At 41.9% G+C, this 20,089-nt stretch overlaps 1 protein-coding gene across 1 annotated transcript in view; it reads right to left on the bottom strand.

Moving 5' to 3' along the window:
* Positions 1–13,810, bottom strand: part of r3hdm2 (R3H domain containing 2) — a 41,137-nt gene extending 27,327 nt beyond the window's left edge. The window contains exons 1-4 of the mRNA XM_030778179.1: positions 13,797–13,810; positions 8,744–8,852; positions 1,851–1,892; positions 646–735 (exon numbers count right to left, since the gene is read on the bottom strand). Of these exons, the coding sequence (XP_030634039.1) occupies positions 646–735; positions 1,851–1,892; positions 8,744–8,852; positions 13,797–13,810 (255 nt within the window). The remainder of the gene's footprint in view (positions 1–645; positions 736–1,850; positions 1,893–8,743; positions 8,853–13,796) is intronic.
* Positions 13,811–20,089: the final 6,279 nt, after the last annotated feature.

Below are 20,089 nucleotides of genomic sequence, written 5' to 3'. Positions count from 1 at the left end.
ATTATTATAATTTCATGTGTATAGTACTTGCACTGTCCAATGACAAAATCTAAAATCCGAAAGGGACAAGTTTAGGACCACGGTAGGCAGACACACAAACACCTGAATACTGAGCATTCACAGTCATTCATTCTTTCCATTGCTTAATTTCTTGTTCTCGCTCTCTTTCACGCAGTCTCTTCTTTTCAACAGTAACTTCCTTCTTCTGACACCAAACCCACAGCTGGTGTATGTGAAGACATATTCCTACACCAAACCCACAGCTGGTGTATGTGAAGACATATTCCTACACCAAACCCACAGCTGGTGTATGTGAAGACACACGCCCGGTTTCCATCTCTTTGACCTGACCATACTACAGTTAAAGTGTCAGAGTGATAAAGACAACGGCACAGACAATACTCCCTGTCAGGTTGGTTTTGCTCCGCTGCAGCTGTTTTAAAAATACAGGTTTTACTCAGTACCTGTGTTCATTCTTCTGCCTCATATTTTCAGTACTCAAACTCATACTCAGATATTTTGTGCATTTTGTGTATTTCACAATGTTGTAATTTTGTAATTTTGCCTGTATTTTGATTCTGTAATTTGTGCTTAGCTGTTTGACATAGATGCATAAAGGACCATGGGGACTGTGTTGTGCAGTACCTGTGTCTCCAGAGGTCCATCAGATGAGAACGGGCCAGATGACTCCTCACACACTGCTAAACTCCTCACCAACTTCAACTTTGCATTTGACTAAGAGACAGGGAAAGGGTGAGAGCAAAAAAGACAAGGGAAATGAGGTGATGCATATGATTAGATGTTACACCTTCCCTTTACAGAGCAGAAATACCGATTTTATTCAACAAACTATTCACCACTTTCACAATCAAGAGAACTAAATGAAAGAGTTAATTTGTCACCAATACTTCCTCTGAATTCCTTGATAGATTTTGGGACAATGTCTCGTGTAAAGAAATGTATAATTAAATTCCACATGGAAATCCACATGGAATTGTTCCGGGTACATTAACTGACTATCCATAAATCACAGAAGAGGCTGTGAACTGGCCTGCTGTGTGACTCTTAGGTTCTGACTAAGTGACCCTAGTCTTTGGACTGTGAAGTATTAGCGAAACAACACCCCCACAGATTAAGTTTAATAGCACATTGAACTACCAGCATCATTTTCTTCTTTTCACTATTCTTAAGTTGTTTTTTCTCGGGGAGGAAAATAAACCACTGAAATTCAGTGGTTTATTTTGAGCATATTCTGAAAACTAGTAAGACCTTGGATCCTTAGATTTATTTACTGCAAAGTTATGTAATGCTTGACGATTAAACTTGTTAACTTGGCTTTTGGTGCAGTAGCACGTTCATTTGGAATCAGTAAATATTGAAGTTTACACCCTTTTAAATGTTTAAATTTGAAGTTACTGATGAATAGCTGTCAAAATGACTGATAGTGACCAGTCATTTGTATTTGCATGTAAGTATTTAAACTACAAACTTTGTAAGGAATTATTTGGGGGTGTTTGAAACACTTGTCATACCAACCAGTGTAAGGGAGGATCTAGAGTATAGGAAGTGAGGTTAGGAGTTAGAGTCACCCAGAGGAACACAAGCTGTCAGCCTCCACTGCTAATAGCACAGTCAATACACATGGTTATCACTGAATTGTATAGTTAAGCTGTTATAAAAAATGAGAAACTAATTGATGTGTATGTGTGTGTGTGATTGTATGTAGTGCCAACAAACAGTCATAAAAGAGTCATGATGAGGTGCTCAGTCAGACAGAATACGCCTGAGGATAAGAGAGGATAAGATTAGGAAGAGTCACATCTTAAATAGCTTAAGGAGAATCTGCTTACCTTGGCTCTTTTCCTGGTGTGGCCATGGTTCTGACAACGTCTCTGGGGGGGGGCAATATGGTCAGAGTTACTCATCATTCACAGTCACAATGTTCTAAGTGTCCATCCAGTGCTTCAACATACATATTCTTTGAATGTATGTTTCTGACTGGACAAACATATCCAAAGGAGTATCTATATCTATGCATGTGTGTCTGCCCCCCTATTAATGTGTGTGAGTGAGCGCGTCCTCAGTTTTTTTTTCCTAGCATTAATGCATTGATGCTAGAAGCGCAGAATGCCGGTCATTTGACCACTGGGACGTCCTACTAGAAGCGCCATGCTGGTTTGACCTTGTAAGTCCACGATCTGTTCTGCACATACGCCAAAGTCAGTGAATGCTCAGAATTTAATCTCTTTTACGACACTGCCTGATCCGTTCTACAGATGTGATTTTTTTATGTCGTTGTTTTAACTGTGCATACGACAATAAACGCTTTAACTGTTTAACTTTTTTTTTTACACTTTACACTTGCTCACTGTATAACACAAAGATATAGAAACATTTCCATCTGTGTTATAACAAGCGTGCAACTCTCTAGCCATTTCTCAATATGTGTTCTTCTCTGTACATGCTTTCTCGTGGACTTGTGAAACATCATCAGTCACGGTCGAAGTATTGTTCCGTTTCAAAGTTCACATCTAGCTAAGAACAGTTCAAATACCCGGATGTGTTCTCGATTCGTGGATTTTATCAAGGATACATCAGGAGATGACTTGTGTGGACTTTGGGAGTCAAGTTTCCCAGAATGCATTTCACCCAAATTTCACAAAAATAACGGACTCCCGAGTTGAACGTGCGAGTGCAAACTTCAAAGAACTGGAGTACGTACTTGGCGTACTTCGTATAGAGAAACGGCTTTTGTCTGCTGTCCGTCAAGTGTTCAGGTTCACCACCGTAAAATGTTCACACATGCATGGTACAAATCCTGCAGGAATAAGCAGTAAGCGCATGTGCAGAACAGATCGTGCTTCTGGGTATGGATCGTGGGCTTACAGACCTACATATACCTAGAAGCGCCGAGCGGCGCTCATTTTGTGACAGTGTCACAATTAAAGTGTAATTATAACTAAACAGAAAACAATGAAACGTGAGGTATTAAAAATGCATTTCCGTTGTTAAAAGAAATAATAGTATGTCATTGACAAAAAGTAGTGCAGGGCAAGGGAGGCGTCTATGTGTGACGTGTAAAAAACTCCCATAAAGGAAAGATGCAACAGGAAAAAAGGAAAAAGTGGCACGAAATTTAAAGAGAAGAAACTTAGGACGTCCAGTGAGAGAAAAGAGAAAAAGCAAGAGAAGGAGATGAATGCCATGTAAAGAAAAGTGTGAAACGTGGTGGTATCATTTCAGTTTTTTGTTAATTGCTGTGCAAAGGCGTGCAAAATCTCTAAAAGAACCAGATTTTATTTATTTATTTATTTTTATAACGCCAGATAGATATCTGTCTATCCCTGTGTGATTGTTATGATTTGACCGCAGTGACAAAAAAAACCTTTACACTTGATCAAATTACAGGACCCTCCTTTTATGACTTTTCGTAGATTTGTGCGTTTTATCATCCAGCATCCTTAAATTTTCGAAAATCACACCAGCACAAGCTATTTAAAGCTATTTTGCTCACGTTTCTGTGAAATTGATGTCAGCCTCGCGTTCAGCCATGTTGTTTCCTGCTTTTCAAGGCTGCGATTCTCTTTTCTCTCAGCAGATGTCGCAAGGGTTCAGTTGTACAAGTTTTCTGTCATTCAGACATGTAAGATTTGCATTTCTAGCAGCATAATATAGTGTGTGTGTGTGTGTGTATTTCAGGGTTTCCACTAGGATTTTTTTCTTGCCAAAAGAATTTTTTGCTGGACAAATCTGAAACTTATCACGTTACACGTTACAAACGCAAATATAATGTACACCTAGGTTGACGCAAGAATGACAACGACCTCAGTTCAGCTTGACTACTAACGATTATGCAAAACGAACAGTAACGACTGAGCAACACCTCAACATTAGCTGCTAAAATGTAGGCTATAGGCTATATTTTGCACTATGTATATAGTACAAAATGACGACAGTAACTTAATTAATAACGTACCTCATCATGATATGACTTTGATAGTTTGTAGGCATTTTGCAAATGGTAACCCATTCAATATAATACCACCCTTTGAGGGCAATTAGCAGGTGATAAAAGGAGATGACGTCACGGGCGGTACTGGTATTATTCACGATAGCGTTCTGAGACATCGAGAGTTATGAGTTATAAATTAATACTACATATTGTTCAAAAATGACGACAATAATTTAATAACTATGAAACGCATTTTTGTTCATGTAGGCCTACATGGGCGTATCAGTTTTCTCTAATTTTTGCACTAGCCTACTTGGACCGTGCGTATAATCATCATACGACTTTGATAGTGACTATGTCGAGCTCAGTTGTCATGACATGCCATTATTTTACAGCAGCAACAACAATTTACAATGGTACAATGCAAGCATGTTTTGAAAAGCGGATAATTAATATACGCATTTTTGTTTCACGTCCATGTGCGTAACTAATCATCATATCATATAGTTTGTGCGCACACTATGGTAAGCTCTATTCTCATGTCATGACATTGCTTTATTTTAGAGCTGCAACAATAATTTACAATGTTAAAATGCAAATGTTTTGCAAAGCGAATAAACGTATAATAAACGCATTTTTTTTGTTTCACGCACAGGGGCGTAACTAATTATTTTGTGACTTAGGTAGTTTGCAGGAATTTTGCAAATGCTATTCATTCAATATAATAACACCCTACGCAAGAGACGGCACAATATGGGTTCAACAAACAGCTGGCAACCTTCGGGGTAGAGCGTGAGAGTGCAATATCATGAGTTATGCCAAGGACAATATCACAAGTCCATTAAGCAGTTTACTGTGTTTGACTGACACATAAATGTGTGAAAAGATTTTAAAAAATACACTGAAGCAGAAGCTGATCGAAATTATGCTGATAAATTCAAACTGACAGCTGACGAACTAAAAACATTACAGAGGTATTACAGGCGGTAAAAGCATGAACCTGGATGACTACTGGTCTGCTCACTTGGGAAATCCCATTTCAGAGATAGATGTCTCGACAGAAATTCCAATATCTCATGCGCTATCTGTGCTTTGATGACAAGAACACAAGGGCTGCCCGCCTTTGACAAATAAAATTTTGCGAAAAAACAGTATTGCTTCTTACACACTCGGTGAGAACATAACTGTAGATGAACAACTGTTCCCTATAAAGGCACGCTGTCGTTTCACACAGTATATGACCAATAAATCTGGCAAAACTGCTATTAAATTCTGGGTGGGTCACTGATGTTGAAGCAAAATACATGTTGAACGCAATTCCCTATCTAGAGAAAGATGACAGTAGGCCAGCTGGTCAGCGGGTTTCGGACAATATTGTGATGCGTCTGGTGAAGCCTTTCCTGGGGAAAGGGAGAAATGTTATGACAGACAATTTCTTCACCTTGCTGTCACTGGCTAACAGTCTTTTGGCCTAGGTTGAAGGGAACTTCTAAGCTGGTCACCAAGAGATTCATGACACGGTCCTTGGAGGGGGTTGGGATCACACTTAGGCTATTGTTCTCGGTTGAACATCTCTCCACTTGAAATGGGAACACAAAACGGCAAGGCGGAATAAAGGCACAACATTCCCTGCTTGAGCAGGCTGTGTAAAAGGGGTTACAGCATCCCGACACAATAGGATACTAAATATCTCAAAGTACTTTGTTATGTATTTATTTACTGGTGTATACAATGAAAAATGTACTCTCTCATGTACCTATCTTGTATAATGTATAACTCATTTTTTCTTAAGTATTTACTGTAAATAAACCACACAGCTGTAAAGTTACCAAAAAGAAGTTTTTATTCATGCTGTAATTCAGTTTCAATAAATGGTAAAAATGCAGCCCTTCTTATGCTATGCTATTTATTCTAAAAACCTACATATCCGACACAGCTTTGTTGACAAAAATCCATCGCGACATACATATTTTGTAAAAACAACATTCATACATACTTATTCATTTCCAGGCTGTATACCTTTGCATTTTAGTGTGTGTTCTTAGCAGCTTCTCTGGTGGTATACTGTACATGATGTATAAGTAAATCAGTAATGACCTGCGTATCCCTGTGTGTGTGTCCCTCCATGTGTATGTGTGCGTGTGTTTGTCCGTCCATTCATTTGTGTGTGTGTGTGCGCGTGCATATGTGTGTGTGTGTGTGTTCGTTCGATTGTGTGTGTGTGTATGTGTGTTTGTGCGATTGTGTGTGTGTATGTGTGCGTCCGTGGACAGTTGGGTCCATAAGTATTTGAACAGTGGACAGTTAATTCAAGGGGTTTAACAAAAATATTGCATTAACCGTTTAGTAATTACAGCCATTTTATACATAGTCCCTCCATTTTCAGTGGTTCAAAAGTAATTGGACAATTGACTGACAAGCAGTTTCATGGCCAGATGTGGCCTGTTCCCTTGTTATGTCATGACAAATGAAGCAGATAAAAGGTCTGGAGTTGATTCCAAGTGTTGAATTTGCATTTGGTAGCTGTTCATGGGAGCTCTCAATATGCAGTCCAAAGAGGTGTCAATGCAAGTGAAGGAGGCCATCATTAGGCTGAAAAGACAAAATAAACTTATTAGGCAGATAGCAGAAACTTTATGAATGGCCAAATCAACAATTTGGTACTTTCTCAAAAAGAAAGAATGCACTGGCAAGCTCAGCAACATCAAAAGGCCTGGAAGACCACGGAAGACAACTAAAGTGGATGATCGCAGAATTCTTTCCTTGGTGAAGAAGACCCCCTTCACTACATCTAGCCAAGTCAAGAACACTCTTGAGGAGGTAGGCGTATCATTGTCAAAGTCTACAATCAAGTGACACCTTAATGAATATAAACACAGGGGGTTTAGCACAAGGTGCAAACCACTGGTAATACTCAAGAACAGAAAGGCCAGATTAGACTTTGCCAGAAAACATCTAAAAAAGCCTTGCCACTTCTGGAACAAGATTCTATGGACAGATGAAACCAAGATTAACTTGTACCAGAATGACGGGAAGAGAAGAGTATGGAGAAGCAAAGGAACGGCTCATGATCCAAAGCATACTAAATTATGTCAAACATGGTGGAGGCAGCGTTATGGCATGGACATGTATGGCTGCCAATGAAACTGGGTCACCAGTGTTTATTGATGATGTGACTGCTGATAGAAGTAGCAGGATGAATTCTGAAGTGTATAGGGCTATACTTTCTGCTCGGATAAAGCCAAATGCTGCAAAACTGATACGACAGCGCTTCACAGTACAGATGGATAATAACCCAAAACATACTGTGAAAGCAACACGGTAAGTTCTCCAGTACAGAGAATCCAGGGATCCAAAAGTGGCATCTGCCAGCATCCAGGTCTGAACAGGCAAGAAATGGAGTCCAGACAAATCCCTGGTGGTGGCTGAGTCACAGCTGAGGCAGAAGGCATTGGCGGGGTCCGTGGCTACAGGGCGTGCAGACATAGGCTACTTCCCGGCGACCAGGGTCAACAACGTCCAGGGCAAAGAGCGGCAACATCTCGTTCAGGAGTAAGTGCGGGCAGGCGTGGAGGAGGTACGAGCTAGCAGAATGGTGGGGATGGGACAGCAAAATACATGACTAGATGGGAAAATGCACTGCAATGAAAGATCACTTGATCCAACATCTGGCAAGCAGATTTCCATCACATCAGATTCTTGGTCCAAGCAGTCTACAACCTCCTACCAAGCCCAGCAAACCTTCATGTCTGGGGCAAAAGTGAGACACCTTCCTGCCCTCGTTGTTCTGGAAGAGGATCCCTGGAACACCTCCTTAGCAGCTGCCCAAAAGCCCTTGGAGAAAGGTGCTATTGCTGGAGCCATGATCAAGTGCTAAAGGTAGTAGCTGAGAGTGTAGCCACAGCCATCAGCACCAGCAAAGGCTACCAGAAGCCAAAGACCATCAGGTTCCTAAGAGCTGGAGAGAAGCCCCACCAACAACCCAGAGCAGAGTTTGGCCTCCTCGCCACTGCCACCAAATGGCAACTGGAAGTAGACCTTGGCAAACAGCTGAAGTTCCCAGCCCACATAACAACAACATAGCTTCGTCCAGACATGATCATTGAGTCCACCACGTATTGATCATGCTGGAACTCACAGTGCCCTGGGAAGAGCGCATGGCATGGACGAGGCAAACGAGAGGAAGCACACAAAGTACCAGGGGCTTGTGGAAGAGTGCAGAAGGCAGGGCTGGCGAACTCGCTGTGAGCCTGTGGAGGTGGGCTGCAGAGGATTTGCAGGGCGTTCACTCTGCAAAGCATTTACACTACTGGGCATCACCGGGGAGGCAAAGAGGAAGGCCATCAGATCCACTACTGAAGCTGCAGAGAAAGCCACAAGGTAGCTTTGGATCAAGAGGGCAGATCCGTGGTTGAATGCTGCTGGGATGCAAGCTGGGGCCTGATCAACCCTGGCTGGGTCGCCTGGGCAAGGGTGTCTGATGTTAAAAGACCCGAAACACTCAATGACCCCGGGTTACGTCACTGGTGATGCGTCCAGGCGCATCTGTTATATTTATCTGTATAAAATGGCTGTAATTCCTAAACAGTAAATACAATATTTTTCTTAAAACCCCTTGAATTAAAGCTGAAAGTCTACACTTCAATCACATCTTGATTGCTTCGTTTCAAATCCATTGTGGTGGTGTACAGAGGCAAAATTACGATAATTGTGTCACTGTCAAAATACTTATGAACCAGACTATATGTGTGTGTCCCGTGTGTGTGCTCACTGAGGGAGTGCATTGAGTACCTGGGAATCTTGGGTGAGACTGTCCTCAGTGTCCAGACTCTCTCCCTGGGAAGCAGCTTTGGCTCCTGGTGGCTGTGGGTGTGTCACAGGGCAGGTGACTCTCCCCCTCCTTCAGGCAACGTCTGCATAGTGAGGTTCAGTGACATCTTCCACGGCAGGAGGTGGCCTTCCACGGCCAGGGTGAACACCAAAAAACTGTGGACTGACAGAGGCACCTACAATAGTACCACAGTTAACCTTAGTCACGCTTTGGCTGAAAAAAGACTGAACCAACTCAGACCCAAGTTTTTACAACAATTACAATATACAAATATAAACACATTAAGAAATACAAACAGATCCGAAATCTCAGTTTGAGTAAATACTTGCCTATATTGCCCTACACTTCTTTTCACTGTCCTGTACAGGAGCAGTGCTGCCCAGCAAGCAGTGTGACATCACAGTTGATAACACCACCATTAACCTATTCGTATTATCGTCAGACATTCACACATGAAATGAAGCCACACCAAACCACTGGTGCAAAAATAGCTGCACAAAAAACAAACAACAAACAAACAAACAAGCAAACCAAAACTAGAACTATTTGAGCAACAGTAGAGACAATCCTTACACTCCACCCCTTACCTGTGCCTGACCAGTACATCATATGTATTACCTGTCTTTCTATCATGTATATTACAGTCACAAGCTGCAAGCTTTATTTGAAATACTGATCATGTCCTTTAAACAGTATGTTTATGTGTGATATCATGAAAAGTCTGAAAGATTACGGGCTGCTTTTTTTTCCGCAGAAACAGAGAGCGAAATTCTAATCTCAAAATCAGTGGTGTTTGTACAAAAGCAATAGGTAACACTACTGTAGTGTTGAAAGGGTTCGATGATAACTGAGCTCTCAGTTAAAAAAGGACTGGTGTTTTATAGTTACATTGCGGGAGACCCTAGAGACTGTGGCAGAATGACGGAAGTAACTAGAGAAATTGTTCTTGAATTGCGTGTGATCAGTATATCTAGTCCAAATGAGACAGCTAAGAAGTATAGTCACCTATGTAGTATCCATACAATATTAATTTAATGTTTGTATCACAGATGTCTAGCACAACAGAAGTGATACCAATATTGTATGAGATTCTATATGTTGACTTGGTCAAAATACTCTGATGCTGTCTCCAGAGAACGTGCACTGGTCGCACACAACGCTGGCTTTTCTCGCTCTCAGACCTCCCTCTAGTGGCCATAGTTGGTATTAAACCAGGAAACATGTTTTAGTAGCCTCATTTTAAGCATCTAAGTCACCTTTGCTAAAGAATGGAAAAGTCAATGGTAGATAAAGAAATGTCCCTCACTCCAGTGGATGTCCCTCACTCCATTTTCATGGACATACATGTTTCACTGTGTGATGATGTCCAGACTGGAGATTGTTTGTCCTGGGTTGTTTTATATGAGTATTTATAGGGCATAGCTAGCAGTCATGAAGATGCTGTCAATCACTAGTCAGATAAAATGCAGTGTTTGCTCTCTATGTGACGTAGGTTTGTTCTATTCAAATATTCTCACTGGAAAAGGGGGCTGATCACTTTCTCACAAAGACTAGAGAGTATCCAACTGCTTTTCTGAGCCATAACATGTATGTAAGTTTTCTGTGTGTTTTCTTTGATGTTTTTTAATTTAGCTGTTTATTCTGAAGAAAACATCAAATTCCTGCTCGGCCACGTGCAGTTATACTTGCACAGTGAGCAGGCTGTCAGTGTTGTTGATCTGATGGCTAAAAGAGCTCTCACTAAGGCCCCTTTACATGTGCATGGTAAAACAAAGAGGGTGCGACAGATTTATTAGATTAAGAGGCACCAGCAACTTTTCTGTTACATAACTAGTGGAGCATGTTGTTATGTTACTGACAGAGCATGCTGTAGGGCGGCACGGTGGCGCAGTGGGTAGCGTTGTCGCCTCACAGCAAGAAGGTCTCTGTTTCGATATGCGGCCAGGGTCCTTTCTGTGTGGAGTTTGCGTGTTCTCCCCTGGGTTTCCTCTGGGAGCTCCAGTTTCCTTCCACAGTCCAAAGACATGCAGGTTAGGCGAATTGGAGACACTGAATTGCTCTAGGTATGAATATGTGTGTGAGTGTCCTTTCTGTGTGGAGTTTGCATGTTTGCATGTTCCTGTGTGGAGTTATTGCATGTTCTCCCCGTGTCTGTGTGGATTTCCTCCAGGAGCTCTGGTTTCCTCCCACAGTCCACAGACATGCAGGTTAGGTGAACTGGAGACGTCAAATTGCCCCCGGTATGAACGTGTGTGTGAGTGTGTTTGTCTGTGTGTCTGCCCTGCAATGGACTGGTGACCTGTCCAGGGGTGTTTCCCCGCCTTTCGCCTATGCGCGCTGAGATGCTCCAGCACCCCCCACGACCCTAAATAGGGTAAGCGGCTCAGATGGTGAGTGAGTGAGAGCATGCCGTTATGTTACAGACAGAGCGTGCTGTTATATTACTGACAGAGCGTGTTGTCACATTACTTACGGAGTATGCTATAAGGCACCAGACTGTGGAGGTTTTTGAGATCTACAAGTCAACCAGATGTGCACATACCCTCACCTTTGCTTTATAATCACTTAATGTGAACAGGGAATTTCTGACAACTTACATTTAAATTGTCAAAACTGAACATGCTTTTTAAGTGTTTGTGAAATGAAATAAATCCCATAAAAAAAGTAACAAACAGAAACAGAAATAAAAAAACAAAAACATTAAACATATTGTACTCTTCACTCATCAGCCTATCTGGAACTGCTCAGACCCACCGAGGCTGTTCTGGGCTGGGCTGTGTGTGCTGGGTGCTGCTGGCTGGGCTCTGAAGGGCCAGAGGGTGAGCGCAGGTCCTACAGGTAAGGCTGCGCTACGGGCTGAGGGCATGCCATAGCAAACCAGCAGAGCAGGACTGGGAAAGATGACGAGGAACTAATCCCGCTATCACACTTCCGGCATGCTGAAGCAGGCTTCACACAGCACCACCTGCTGGAGACAGGACAGAACATTATATTAACTCAAACACACACATGCACACACACACACACACACACACTCAGGCAGTGAGAGGACAGGATAAGACAGAACTCACAGACACTTCAGGCCCAGTTAGGTCTGACCCATCATCTGACAAATGATTAATCAACCGATATATACACAGGAGGAAAAAATTTAACATGCCTTGTGTGTGTGTGTGTGTGTGTGTGTGTGTCTGTGCCTGAGCGTTGTATGTGTGTGCAAAAGCTTGCATTTGATGGTGGAAAACCAGTGGTTTTTCCTCAGAGCTCTTGCTGCGGTGGCCATGGCGACCATGAGGTCACAGTGTGTCAGAGTCAGCTCTTCATTAAATACACAATTCATTTCTAATCTTCCCTCAGTCAACAGCAATGACTCATCCTCATTAACAGCCAATCACATGACACAAGACCAGGCCAGCCCTGCACACACACATCCCCCTGCCTGTGGGTGTGTTCTGGTGACAAAAATGTGCATTGGCAGTAAGATCTGTCTGAATGAACACGGGGTATTAGCATAACCATCTATCTATTCTCTACTTATGGTCAGACAAAGAAACATATACACACACAAAATTATGTCAGTACACACTGAGTCAAACAGAAAGACACGTACAGAGGAACAGAATGAATACATGTGTATGTATGTATATATATATTTCACAGAATCCATACATATGTTTGTGTGCCTACATATCCTACGTGTACGTGTTTGTCCTACAAAATATCCTACAAAATATATGTGTGTGTATGTGTGTATATATATATATATATATATATATATATATATATATATATATATATATATATATAAAATGTGTGTGTGTGTGTGTATTTATGTATATGTATCCTACAAAACGCAAAATGTGAGTGGTTACGTGTACACAGAGTGCACAGGCAACTCCAGCACTGATGTCATTTGCAGGGGAGGGAGGGAGGGAAGAGAAAGACAGAATGCAGGGATTCCCACAGTCAGGAAGATCCAGTCAAAGCTGCAGAGAAAAAGTCATCAACAACGCACTCAGACCAGGCTTCTGAGCACTTATACAACATCGCCCCAAACGCACGTATGCGCACGCACACAATCACACCAAATACACAAACACACCCTTATACAACATCACACCCAATACATACACACACTGAAACCGCACCAGTCACACACACACACACACACACACACACACACACACACACAGCTTTTACAATACAACAGAGCACAAAAGAGAACAGATATACACAGTGTCAGAAAAAAAAAACTCCATCCGACATAAACAAACTTACAGAAGGGAAGGGAGAGACTCCCATCTGATAACTCAGAGTGCGCCAGTGCATACTTCAACTGACAAACATATACATACACTCGCCCGTTTTCAGTTTTATCAAGATACATACACCCTCCCATTTTCAGTTTATCATATTTAGGGCTATCAAAAGTTAACGTGTTAACCTGTTAATAACACATTAACTTTCACTTGACTATTAGCAGTGGCGGATTTAGGTATAGGTGACATGGGCTGCCGCCCATGGCGGCATCTTACTGGGGACGGTACGGGGCACCCGCACAAAAAAAAATTTAGAATGGTGACATTTGCGCAATCTATTTTCTGTCGCTTGTTTGCACATCACGTCAATAAAATCATGTGACCGTGTGGGTCACTTAACCAGGCGGAGAGATGGATTCTGAACATTGTAACAACTGTGATTTTCTGTTTTAAATTTGAGCGACCAAGCTGGAGAGGACAACATGTAGGAATGTTAGGATTTACACATACAAATACTAAGCCATTAGGAAATGCCCACATGGGTATATATTCGCTTTAACAAACAAAATTCTGCCATTCTGCTGAGTTCATTCGTAACCAATTTGAGTTGTATGAACTATAACTGGTGTTCCCGTGTTGAAAAATTAAATTCTCAAGTCAATTTTTTCTTCTTTGCCTGTGATTCAAAATATAAACGACTTCCTCTTCTTACTTCCTTATATGATCACAATTAAAAGGCATTGTAGACTTTTACCAGGAGTCGACCATCTTGGTGTAACCCTTTGATGTCTATGTTTGTGTTACCATGCGAGCTGGTGACTTGTTTAGGCTCAAATGAATCTGTGCTCCTACTGATAGGGAACTGAGGGCTGTAGGTTGAATTAGAGATCGGCCAGAGCCACCTGTCTCCTAAAACAGGCCGAAACTGGAGTTTTCAATGACAAGTTCAAGCAAAGGAGAGGCATGCGATATCAAGGCAACTCGTGTATACGTCTTTTCGAGAAAGAGAAAATCCAACTTGCTGATGGGAGATTCGGTGTTAACATTGACATGTTAATGTTAGATAGCGATGGTGGGGGGGTGCTGTGGAGCGATGAGCAGATACGATGTACTCGCCAGTACCTCACACAAATTTTACATCAAAATTCCATTTTAAACAGAACTAGCACATTTCTGACTTCGAGTAAAAGCTTAGAGGAGTATGTATCTGGGATACTCCATACAGTAAAGAAGTTAGCAATATAGACCGAAAATGCTGACAAGGAGAGGAAATTTGAAGACTGAGACAAATGACAAATGACGAAGCAGGCTGCAATGAAACCTCGAGCAGATCAGGAGAAGCTGACCCCGAGGCGATCGTGCAGAATACGGACAACCAAGCCTTTGTTAAGTCAGAGATTTGCAACATGATTGAGGAGAATATCACAGGCATGAGTACTACTTTGACAGGAGAAAGAATGGCTTTGAAAGCAGAAAATGACTCTGCTATTGTTGCACTGAAAGCCCGAATAGAGTCTCAAATTAAACGTTGAAGGGGCTAGCAGAAGTACACCTAGGATACTGTTGCGGAATTGGAAAATAAAGTGAAATGTCTTTCTGGTCAAGTGGAACAACTATCTGAAAAATGCTTGGACCTGGAGGGACGTTCGAAGAGGCAAAATCTGAGAACTGCAGGGGTAAGAGAGGAGCAGGAAAATGGGCAGAAGACCAAGGACTTTGTAGCACAGCTGCTTACAGATGTGCTAAATCTGGATGAAAAACCAGTGATAGACCGAGCCTACAGGACTCTTCGGAGGCATCTGGGGGATAACGAACCACCACGACATTTGATTTTGAGGATATACTACTGCCATGCCTTTGAGGAAATACTACACAAGGTTGCAACCAACAAGAATCAAACATATCAAGGACAACGGATCCAAATCTTCAGAAACCTCCTGTCTGCTGTGGTTAAACACTGAGCTGCTTTCACCCCTGCCAGGAATTTGCTGTGAGACAAGCCCAGAGTCAAGTTCGGACTTACAGCTATGGAAAAAATTAAGAGACCACTCCACATTTCTCTTAAATCAGCATCTCTACATGTATGGCAGCCATTCCATTCCAGTGTCTGTTGAATTCCAACATAAGCACACCTGATTCTACTTAATGAGGCACTGATTAAGTGATCACCTGAACCAAATCTTATTTAATGAGGAAAAGTATAAAAACCACTCTTTTGGTCATCACTATCCTTTTGCAATGGGACCAGCTGGATGGCAAAAACAGTGCTGGTAGTACCTCAAAAGTAATTGAAATTAAAAAAAATAACTATTGACCATGCCAAAACAGTTGAAAAGAAAAGTTTTGAGTGAGGAAAAGAAGGGATCCATTCTGGCTTTACTGGCAGAGGGATACAGTGAGCGTAAGGTTGCTTCCATCCCTCATAAGAAGAAGGTCAAGCAGCAGACATTGGAGACAACAAAGCTACAGACCAGCAGAGGGCAAAAACGACTCTCCACTGACTGGGATGACCGCAACCTCATTCAAATGTCACTCAACAACCGTTGGATGACATCAAGTGACCTACAAAAAGAATGGCAAATGGCAGCTGGGGTGAAGTGCACAACGAGAACGGTTCGAAACAGGCTGCTAGGGGCAGGACTGGAGTATGGTCATCTTCTCTGATGAGTCCAATTTTCAGCTCTACCCAACACCTGGTCGTCTAATGGTTAGACGGAGATCTGGAGAGGCCTACAAGCCACAGTGTCTTGCACCCACTGTGAAATTTGGTGGAGGATCAGTGATGATCTGGGGGTGCTTCAGCAAGGCTGGAATTGGGCAGATTTGTCTTTGCAAAGGGTGCGTGAATCAAGCCAAGTATAAGCTTATACTGGAAGAAAACTTGCTTCCCTCTGCTCGTAAAATGTTCCCCAACTCTGAAGATTGATTTTTCCAGCAGGACAATGCTCCATGCCACACAGCCAAGTCAATCAAGGTGTGGATGGAGGACCACCAGATCAAGACCCTGTCATGGCCAGCCCAATCTCCAGACCTGAACCCCACTGAAAACCTCTGGAACATGATCAAGAGGAAGATGGATGTTCACAAGCCATCAAACAAAGCCGAGCTGCTTGAATTTTTGCGCCAGGAGTGGCATAAAGTCACCCAACAGCAGTGTGACAGACTGGTGGAGAACATGCCTTAACACGTGAAAGCTGTGATTAAAAATCAGGGTAATTCCACCAAATACTGATTTCTGAACTCTCCCTAAGTTGAAACATTAATATTGTGTTGTTTAAAAATGAATATGAACTTGTTTTCTTTGCATTATTCGAGGTCTGAAAACACTGCATCTTTTTTGTTATTTTGACCAGTTTTCGGCAAATAAATGCTCTAAATCACAATATTTTTACTTGGAATTTGGGAGAAATGTTGTCAGTAGTTCATAGAATAAAACAAAAACATTCATTTTACTCAAACGCATACCTATAAATAGTAAACCAGACAAAACTGATCATTTTTTTCCAGAGCTTTATATATACCCAGCCAATCTGCAAGTGATGCATAGTGAGACTGAAACTACATTTATGGATCCAGAGGAGGTCCATCCTTATGCCGAACACCGCTTCGGACCTGGAAATAACTGACTGCTTTAGAGACACTCACATAAGAGAGAGGGTCCAAATACTTGGGATACAGACAGAAGGTAATAAATGAGAATTAGGTAGGCTAATAGAAAGGTAAGACAGACCTGTAGTTTCACTGTGACATAAAAGGTCATCCAAATTCATTCACAGATACGCACATGTATACATACACACGCACACAAACTAATATAAGCTACACATCCTTATGGGAATGATGTCAAATATTGATTGGTGACACTGGCCTAAAAAAAAATAAGATGAGTAACAGGAGCTTATAATATTTATTTTCTCTCCTGTTTGCTGATTACTGTAGTTGGGGGTACTTGTTTTTGTCAAAATAATGGTGTTTCTTGTCATTCCTCCCACCAGGAGGTTTACATCTATTAGAAACTGATGTTAAATGGAGAACAGAGTAATGTCACGCCTATATGTTTTCGTTATTGAATAAGGAAAGGCCTCAGCACTAAAATTTCAGTTATTGCTGATTTGTTCACATGATTTTGGATTTAATTTATCTTTTCCGAATTGTAAACTTCATGGAAGATACCAGTGGCGGCTGGTGGTTGTAAAAGTAGGGGAGGAAGGAAGGTGTGCTTGGTGAAGTTTGGTGGTGGAGTGTTGGTGAGGGTTGGTGATGCAGACATGTAAAACCCAGACACATTTAAAGCAGCAGTAAGGAGTTTTGGTCTAAAAGCAGTGAGCTAACCACCTAAAAGACAGGCAAAAAACAACAACAGCACAGTAAGCACTGATAAAAGCTCGCTAGCATTCTGGTGTCTTTTTGGGATATAGTGGGCAATGCTGTGCTATGAAAGCAGTTCTTAAGTTTTCAAGGGGTGGTCTGACCACAGAACTATGTATATAGCCTGGGAATGACAGTTGTGTTCTGTTCTTTACATGACCATATACTATAAAAATGAATTTGAAGATTACACCAAAACTAGTTGCCCATAAAAACATACCTAAAATGTGGTAAACTGCTGCATGCTGATGTTTTAAAGCCAAATTGCTAGAATTTAAAAACAGATTGTTATACTGATTGAAACTGATCATTTGTAGTCTTAGGCTGAATGGGATGTGCCAGGTTTAAGCCAATTACTGAGGGTACATGGGCATTCATTTGAAAAAGAAGTCGACTCTCCTGGTTGTCTGGGTAGCAAAGATATCTATGACCTGCTCATACCAATGATGATTTTGTTGAAGTGACTTGAGAATCCTCTTTTCAATCGAAATGATGGCTAAATTTCTCAGCCTGTCCTGTCCCATGGTGTTTCTGGAATAACTCTTTATTCGTTTCAGGCAAGAAAAACTTCTCTCAACCCCTGCAGAAGTGGCACCGATAGTGGCAATCAGACACATTAGTCTGTACAGCTCAGGCATAGCTTCATCAAGACCATTGGATTTCATGAAGCTAATGGCATCACACAGTTTTTGAGATGAATGGATCTCTGCATCACTATAAAAATGCTGCAGTTCCACTTTCAATTTCACCTCATCAAAGAGATGGCCATAGGCTTCTGACAAGTTGGCTAGTGCTTGAGCTGGGAATTCTGTTTTGAAAGAGTCCAAATTTTCAAAATCTTAAAGCTCCATGAAATGCAAGCGGTCAAGATGTTGAAAGCGCTGAGTGACTTGGGCCCTGAAGCTGTCGTGAATGGAATCATACAGTGTTTTATAGACCTGACGTTGATCCTGCTGGCCCTGCCTTCTTTTTCTGCTGTGAGCTAATTCTGGGTCCTCTGTCAGTGTGGCAGCTTTACTGTATGTCTTGTCAAAGGCTCTCTCTGATTTTAGCTCATCTAGCACTTGCATGAGGTTTTCTATGCATCTTTTTCAAAAGGAAACATCCATTGATTTGCATTGTAAGATATCAAATACAACAAAAAAGTAAAAAGTAAAAACATGAAATCAAAGTCCTCTAATTTAGCCCTCAATCCATCAGCCAAACGTGCGGTCTCCTCATCCATAGACGGATGTTCAACGATGCCCGTGAACGTCTCTATCAGTTTGTCATAATTAGAGGCAACTGTATTAACCACCCTGGATGAGAAATTCCAACGTGTTGGAGCATTCCTCTGCATTTTAGCACAACCAAATTCATCAAGCATTGCCACTCTCTTACTGGATTTGGAAAAAAAAGACGTGAAACCACCCAGAGTAGCGAAAAAGATTTTTGCCTTGGGGATGAACTTGAACGCCCTGACTCAAGACCAAATTTAGGTGATGGGCATAGCAGTGAACAAACGTTGCACTAGGAGCCACTTCTCTTACTTTAGCCTGCAAGTCATTTAGATCCGAGGCCATCACTGCAGCACCATTGTAAGTTTGTGCAACGAGTTTCTCCGTGAAATTGTACCCTGACATCTTGGCCTGCACAAACTCGAACAACGACTGCCCATCTCGCCCACTTGATACATCAAAAAAACCCAGAAAACGTTCCTGAATACTGCCCTGATGATCTACATATCGGACGATGACTGAGAGCTGTGAATGACAACTTATGTCTGTGGCTTCATCAATCTGCCAAGAGAAGAAGGGAGCCGTGTCTAATTCCTGCTTGATTTCGCTTTTAAATGAGGTGGCTATTGCTGAAATCAAATCATTTTGGATGGTTTTAGACATGCCGGTAAACACCGATGAAGACTGCAAATGCTCTGCAAGTAAATCGTCATATCGTGCAATCACCTCTGCTAGCTCTCTATAGTTTCCCTTGTTGTCTGAATTGACCTTCTCGACATGCCCCCTGAATGCCAACTCTTGCATGCCCAGATAAGCAGTGGCATCAAGCAGGCGCTTCAGGGTATCTCTATTACGGCGCACTTTTGCATTGTGCTGCGCGGTTTGCAGCCATACACCCTCATCCACAATTTGATCAATCGGCATCCTGCCCAGCAATTTCAATCGAACTGCAGCACCAACGTGGTCTTCACATTTATCGTGGCGTTTTGTTGCCCTATTCAAATTCTTGATGTCACTAAATCCCTGAACAGACCACGTTTACGATTTCCCCATTAGCAGGCAAGGCCAGCAATACAATCGATTGTTCTTTAGGCTGCCAGTGAGCCATGGGTATTTCTGATACCATGTGGTGTTGAACACACTGACCTTACCATTTGGTTTATTAATCTTGATTTTTGGAACTGGTCTCCCTGCTGCTTTAACCCTGACCTTCTCACTGTAGTCCAACGAATGGAATAGTGTATTATTTAATAAAACATGGACAACGTCCTCTGTTTCCACTGCGGCTTTATTAGCAATGAACAAAACTAGCTTCAACAGAAAAAACGTTTCGACTCAACACGACAAATCTTATCTGAACGATATGACTAATGACACAAGACAAGATTTTTGCATGATATCATACCATTGATAACCCCCTCCCTCAAAACTCTGATTGGGTATTCACCAGCGCAGTCAGCTC

This window comes from Chanos chanos, chromosome 6, assembly GCF_902362185.1.
Source record: "Chanos chanos chromosome 6, fChaCha1.1, whole genome shotgun sequence".
Classification (NCBI taxonomy): domain Eukaryota; kingdom Metazoa; phylum Chordata; class Actinopteri; order Gonorynchiformes; family Chanidae; genus Chanos; species Chanos chanos.
The sequence above is the reverse complement of the archived record's forward strand: the minus strand, read 5'-3'. Positions and strand labels throughout refer to the sequence as shown.